A 6,930-nucleotide genomic window follows, 5' to 3' on the forward strand; every position below is an offset into this window, starting at 1 on the left:
AAAAAAAAAAAAAAAAAAAAAAAACATAGCTAAAAATAAAATAAAGAAAGTTAATGAACTCAACTTTGACTTTTGCTTATTAATGTTAAGCAAAACCAGTTCATTTGCATGACATTTAGAATCCCACTTGAGAAAACTTTTAGGGAAGCCTGTCTTCCCCTGTGATTGCTAATGCATATTAACAGCCTGCAGCTTTCTGGTTTTCCTGGTGCCTGTGGTCACCTGTGTGGTGAGAGCCATCAGCATCTCTGACACTCCTGAGGCATGGTCTCTGGTCACACTGGCTTTATAGGGCATCTGGCCCTCAAGCTGACTGTGAGCTTCCTAAGCCCCTTCTGCATGTGTTGCAGCCCATCTCGGTCACTGTGGGAGGATGACTGCCGGAGAACTTTCCAGAGTGGACGGGGCGTCCCTGTGTGAGTACAGCTTCCTCTTTCAAGATGGTGCTGGTCTTGGAGGACCCCAGCTCCATTGTAATACTGGGCCTCCAGCCCACCCTAGCTTATGGCTTCACTGGCATGGCTGGTCTGGCTGCCACCAGCTCTCAGTACTGGCAGTGAGTCATCCCCAGACTGGGCCTGCTGTGATTTAGGGTGATAGTTTCCGAGGTTTTCGAACATTCTGTGCAGTATTCTGATTGAGGTTTGCATGTTAACCTGTCACTCCACTCCTTGTCACCACACCACAGGCGATGACTGTAAGGGGAAGAAGCACCTTGAGATACACACAGCCACCCACTTGCAACTGCCCCAGCCACACAGGGTGGCAGGGGCCGCGGGGCGCCTCTGCATCTATACAGGTTATATCTTGTACCTTGTTCTATTTGTTCTTGTTGAAAGCGCTGCTGTGTTTGGTTTATTTACACTGCCAGTGTCAGAAAGCACTATAGAAGGTGACAGTAAAAGAACAGCTGTGGGGCTGGAGAGATGGCTCAGCAGTTAAGAGCACTGACTGCTCTTCCAGAGGTCCTGAGTTCAAGTCCCAGCACCACATGGTGGCTCACAGCCAGCTGCAATGGGATCTGGTGCCCTCTTCTGGTGTGTCTGAAGATAGTGAGAGTATAGTCATGTGCATAAAATAAATTTAAAGCAAAACCAAAACTCAACAGCTGTGGTTTAGAGTACAGAGAACCAGCTGGGCATGTTGGCACAAGCCTGGGATCCCAGCACTCTAGGGGCCAAGGCAAGAGGACTATATGCACTCAAGGCCAGCATAGGCTATACAGTGAGACCCTGACTCAACAGCAGTAGTAGAAAACATGTACAGAATCCCTTTGGAGCACTTTGTGAATTTATTTAGTATGGGTTCACTGATGCTTGTGTTGGCAAGTGCTCTTTTTTTAAAAAAAAATTTATTTAATATATTTAAGTACAATGTAGCTGTCTTCAGACACACCAGAAGAGGGCATCAGATTCCATTAGAGATAGGTGTGAGCCACCATGTAGTTTCTGGGAATTGAACTTAGGACCGTTGGAAGCGCAGTCAGTGCTCTTAACCGCTGAGCCATCTCTCCAACCCTGGCAAGTGCTCTTATAGTGACTCCCCAGCCCCAGGAAGTACCCATAGAGTGTGTTTTCCAGCCCTGCTGACAACTATAACAGATACTATGTGGGAACAACTCTAAGGCAACAGTTTTTGGTTTGGTTTGGTTTGGTTTTGGTTTTTTAAAGATTTTTTTAGTTATTTATTTTATGTATGTGAGTATACTGTCTTCAGACACCAGAAGAGAGCATCAGATCCCATTACAGATGATTGAGAGCTGTCGTGTGGTTGCTAGGAATTGAACTCAGGACCTCTAGAAAGAGCAGTCAGTGCTCTTTAACTGCTGAGCAATCTGTCCAGACAATTTAAAACATTTTTAATCCTTTTAAAGCCACACCTTTTATTATCTGTTATGTTGAAATAGTTTAACTGTTATGAGGGCTAAAATGCAGATATTAAGTGACAGCCAGCAGCCAGGCTATGGTAGCCACATGCCTTTAATACCAACACTTGGGAGGCAGAGGCAGGTGGATAGCTCTGAGTGTAAGGCCAGCAAGTTCCAGGACAGCCAGGGCTACACAGAGAAACTCTGTCTGCCAGCAATCACTCGAGAAAATGGAGAAAAGTTGACTTAAAAACCCATGTGGTTGATAGCATGTACATACAGTTACTTAGGTGGCTGAGGTAGCAGATTGTCAGAGGCTAACCTGGCAACATAAGACTGTCTCACATGGGGCCGGCATGAGGAAGTGGTAGGTTTTCTGCTCTGTGTTGAATGCCCATTCATTTTAATACTTATCCAGTGGTGCTCTAAAACTTTAGTCTACTGGGGCTGTGGGGTGGGGGATAGTGGAGGTGGGTTTAAGTTTTGTTTTTTTGAGGCAGTTCTCTGTGTAGTCCTGGCTATCCAGGAACTCACTCTGTAAACGAGGTTGGCCTCCTCAGAGGTCGGCCTGCCTCTGCCTCCCAAGTGCTAGGATCAACGGTGTGGCCACCACTGCTCCAACAACTTCAGTATCCTACTACCTTCCCACTGCGAACACTTGAGGCACCGCTCATCTAGAAGGTCATGAACCTTCTAGACCCCCTGAAGTGTGTAGTGAAGAGGTACCTGCCTGCCTCTCTGTTAAGCAATTGATGGTAAGCTGGCATGGTGGCACATGCCTTTAATCCCAGTACTTGGGAACTTGAGAAGTAGAGGCAAGTGGATCTCTTGTGAATTCTTGACTATCCTGGTCTATCTAGTGTGTTCCAGGACAGCTAAAGAGTGGGTCCCAATCTCAACAGCCCCCTTCCCTACCAAAAACTAAAAACAACAACAAAAAAACTATGGTGAGTCAAGTATGATGGCTCGTTCACTTGGGAGACTTATCTTTGACTGTGTCCTGAGTTCAAAGCCAGCCTGAGTCTAAGTGAGGACAGTAAGGTTTTTTTCAAGAAGATGTGAATGTCCTCCTGGCTTAGTACAAGAGGGAGTTTGAGCAGAGTATACTGGCAGCCTTGCTCATTCTGCTGTCAGGATGTGCTGACCCCTACAATCTGTTTCACAGTGCCCTCTGCCATGTCTTCTCTGCCACAGGTGACCTCTTGGTTCAAGCACTTCGAAGGACTAGAGCTGCTGGGTGGTCTGTGGCCGAGGCCGTGTGGTCGGTGCTCTGGCTGGCTGTCTCTGCTCCAGGTGGTTATGTGGCTTCTGTGTTAGTGCTCTCACAGAGTCTGGGGCAGCAATAAGCAATGTACTAGACCAGGCTGGAGCTTCCTGCCAGGTCCTCACTGTGACGTGCTTGCTGTCTGCTTCGGGGGCATGGCATCTTGTGTGGGGTGTGTGGACCTCAGGCCGCATGATCCATACCCTGACCTGCATGGCAGTGGCGCTTCCCTCTGTTAGTCCTGTGTGTAGCTGGTGGCATTCACTCTTCTCCTGCCTGTGGCTTCCCAGAGACATCCGGCTCTGCAGCTTCTAAAGCGTGTTTCATGAGGACCCTTGCTCTCTTCTCTTGTAGGGAAGGCAGCCTCGGGAGCCTTCTGGTGGCTAGGGAGCGGCTGGTACCAATTTGTTACTTTGATTTCTTGGCTGAATGTGTTTCTTCTTACCAGGTAAGAAACTGAGGGGAAGGTCTTAGTCAATGTTGGGGGCTCCTGTGTCAAGGTCGGTGTGCCATGTCAGCATTGGAGCCTATGCTTGCATGGGGTGGTAAGCAGCTATTCTGTATCAGTTGTAGGAAGCTCTATAATGGCTTGGTTTACATTTGCAGTGTCGGCATCAATATATTGTTACATGTTTTACAACAAACCTTCTTATTTTGGTTTTTCAAATTAATGGAGGTGGAAAAGGCAGCTACCATTGTTAAGTACACTGGATGAATGTAAAAGCATACAGATAGATGGAGGGCCCAGTCAAATCCTATGCTCATACCCTAGTCTAGAGCAGTTCTCTGGGTACCAGCTCACCAAGGTGGGTGCTACCCCTAGGACAGGGCCTCAGGCCCTCTGTGTTTTTCTTGTGGTACAAGATAGTAGCTCTCAGGTGGCCAAGCAGGGGGTTAGTGTATGCACAGGTGGGCAGAATGGTATGCCACCTCTGTCTTTCCAGAGTTAATGGTCTCCTCTCTGTTCTTAGGTGCCTTCGAAATATTTGCAAGGTTTTTGTCTTGCTCCTCCCACTCCTACTTTTACTAGGTAAGACATGGCATGGTGACCTTCAGAGACCAGCACATGCCCACCTTGGAATCAAACAATCTGAATACATTGGGGCATGTGTACATTTGCATACAGCTATCTTTCCTCCCCAGGTGCTGGTGTCTCCCTGTGGGGCCAGGGAAACTTCTTCTCACTACTACCAGTGCTGAACTGGACGGCCATGCAGCCAGCACAGAGGGTGGACGATTCCAAGGGCATGCATAGACCTGGCCCTCTTCCCCCGAGCCCACCTCCAAAGGTAACCAGCAAGAGAGGTCTTGGTGCTCCCATGAGCATGTGTTCTTTAAAGCTTTTCAGGCCACTTGTGAACAGCCAATCTTAGATTCTGCCTTAGGGGAAAAGGTATTTTTGAGCAGACTTTCACTTTGTAGGCTGGACTAGAACTCACAGAGATCTATATACCTGTCTCTGACTCATAAGTGTTGGGATTAAAGGCGTACACCATGCATAGCCCTAAAAATGTAAAATAATAAACAAATAAATATGTGTACATATATATGTATATCACATAAAATAAGTAAATATGTATGTGTATGTATGTATGTACACACCACAAGTTTTATAGCTTTTCAGATGCAGAATTATATGTTCCATTCGATTATATAATCCACTTGATTATGAGTGTGAACACAACATGAGAGTAGAAAGAATGAACCACAGAAGCCAGGCGTGGTGGCACACGCCTTTGATCCCAGCACTTGGGAGGCAGAGGCAGGCGAATTTCTGAGTTCGAGGCCAGCCTGGTCTACAGAGTGAGTTCCAGGACAGCCAGGGCTATACAGAGAAACCCTGTCTCGAAAAACCAATTTAAAAAAAAAAAAAGGAACGAACCACAGCCCCTTATGTGCTAGAGTGTCCCTCTGGTTGTGACTTCAGCCTCCTGGTTCCATCCCAGGTTGATCACAAGGCTTCCCAGTGGCCTCAGGAGAGTGACATGGGGCAGAAGGTAGCTTCTTTGAGTGCGCAGTGCCACAACCATGATGAGAGACTTGCAGAGCTGACAGTCCTGCTTCAGAAACTACAGATACGGGTAGACCAAGTGGATGACGGCAGGGAAGGGCTGTCACTGTGGGTCAAGAATATGGTTGGACAGCACCTGCAGGAGATGGGCACCATAGAACCACCTGATGCTAAGGTAAGGCCCAGAAACTCCTTTGGACCTGTTGCACACATTGCTCCCAGCCCATGTGGTGCCTCTCCAGTGCAAAACACCTCCTGGCACCAGGAAGCAGAAAGGGAGGGATGGACCAGGACAAGATCTGCCCTTTGGGCACATCTCTGGTGCCTTACTGCTGCCATCAAAGTCCTTCAAGCATTGCTACCACCGCCCAGTGGTGTCAGCGCCCGGCGGGTAGCAAGTTCATCTGTAGCCTGATCTTAGTGACTGGGTCTACCAGGCTGAGGACCAAGCCTTCAACAAGCCTTTTGAGTGACATTTCTTATCCACAGTATAACACAAATCTTTTCTTTTTTTCTTGTGATGTGGTGCTGGGGTAGAATTAATCCAGGGCCTTGTTCATGCTAAGCAAGTGCCCATGGAAAGAAATCTATTTCACTTGATGCTTTCATTGATTATGGCCTTAATGAACCCAGAAAGGTTGGGTTAGAACTGAAAATCCTCCTGCCTCAGCCTCCTGAAGGCTGGGGTGACAGCTTGGCACCATCATCCTGTCCCTAGTCAGCTTCTGAATCAAGGACTTAATCACATGATGGAACCTTACTGTGAATGGTGCTTTTGGGTGTTGCTAGTGAGTGTGAACATACCATGTATTTCATATGGGTAAGAGGTGATAGAGGGGGATGACTGTGCCCTGGGTCTTTACCCATAGGGGTTTTATTTTAGAACTCTGAAGATCAGGAAGCCCACTTCCTATATAGAGGAAGCTGCTGGTATGATTTCTCTCAGGTTTGAGACCTCCAGCCAGAGACAGGGGCATGGCTAGGCCCTCAAGATGCTACACCACCCTGTGACTGCAGTAAGAATTACTGGCCTGCCCTAATGGCATATACGCGATGCTGAACTCTCAGCCACTCGTTCTGTATTCATTCTCAGACTGACTTCATGACTTTCCACCATGACCATGAAGTGCGTCTCTCCAACTTGGAAGATGTTCTTAGAAAACTGACAGAAAAATCTGAGGTATTTATTGTTTTGGGGTGTGTGTGTGTGTGTGTCTGTGTGTCTGTGTCTGTGTCTATGAGTGTGTGTGTGTTTACTTGGTGGGTACACATGCATGGGAGTGCACACATGGAGACAAACAAGGAGGGGATCCTGCCCTGTTTCTCTGCCTTTTTTTCTTTGAGACAAGGTCTTTTACTGTGCCTTCTTTCTCCACTCCTTGGAGCATTGGGTTACTGGCATGTGTACAGCCACACTCAGCTTTTTACGTGAATGCTGGGGTTTTGAACTTAGATCCTTATCCACCCAACCCTCTCCCCAGCCCTGAAGTATTTGGACCTGCCTTTATAACTGGAGCCCTCCAAGAAAACACTGAACTCAGACCATCAAACTTGGCACAAGTACCTTCACCCACTGAGCCCTTTTACCAGCTCAAACCAGTTTTTAAAATAAAGATCAACTGGAAGCCAATACTCTTAAAAGCCTGGAGCCCGAGGGTCTTGCTGTTGATCTGTACAACTGGAAGAGATGAGCCGGGCGTGGTGGCGCACGCCTTTAATCCCAGCACTTGGGAGGCAGAGGCAGGCGGATTTCTGAGTTCGAGGCCAGCCTGGTCTACAAAGTGAGTG

The 6,930-nt window shown here is 47.6% G+C and overlaps 1 protein-coding gene across 14 annotated transcripts in view; it reads left to right on the plus strand.

Annotated features, from left to right (window-relative positions):
* Positions 1 to 6,930, plus strand: part of Sun1 (Sad1 and UNC84 domain containing 1) — a 47,307-nt gene that overhangs the window by 28,171 nt on the left and 12,206 nt on the right. For 7 of the 14 annotated variants that reach the window (XM_021162066.2, XM_029477396.1, XM_021162068.2 and 4 more), the window contains 8 exons: positions 351 to 416; positions 689 to 799; positions 3,062 to 3,160; positions 3,486 to 3,579; positions 4,103 to 4,161; positions 4,275 to 4,420; positions 5,078 to 5,317; positions 6,236 to 6,322. In XM_021162066.2, the coding sequence (XP_021017725.1) occupies positions 351 to 416; positions 689 to 799; positions 3,062 to 3,160; positions 3,486 to 3,579; positions 4,103 to 4,161; positions 4,275 to 4,420; positions 5,078 to 5,317; positions 6,236 to 6,322 (902 nt within the window). The remainder of the gene's footprint in view (positions 1 to 350; positions 417 to 688; positions 800 to 3,061; positions 3,161 to 3,485; positions 3,580 to 4,102; positions 4,162 to 4,274; positions 4,421 to 5,077; positions 5,318 to 6,235; positions 6,323 to 6,930) is intronic. The other 7 variants (XM_021162070.2, XM_029477398.1, XM_029477393.1 and 4 more) reach the window with 3 other exon arrangements.

This window comes from Mus caroli, chromosome 5 (assembly GCF_900094665.2).
Source record: "Mus caroli chromosome 5, CAROLI_EIJ_v1.1, whole genome shotgun sequence".
In the NCBI taxonomy this organism is placed as follows: Eukaryota; Metazoa; Chordata; class Mammalia; order Rodentia; family Muridae; genus Mus; species Mus caroli.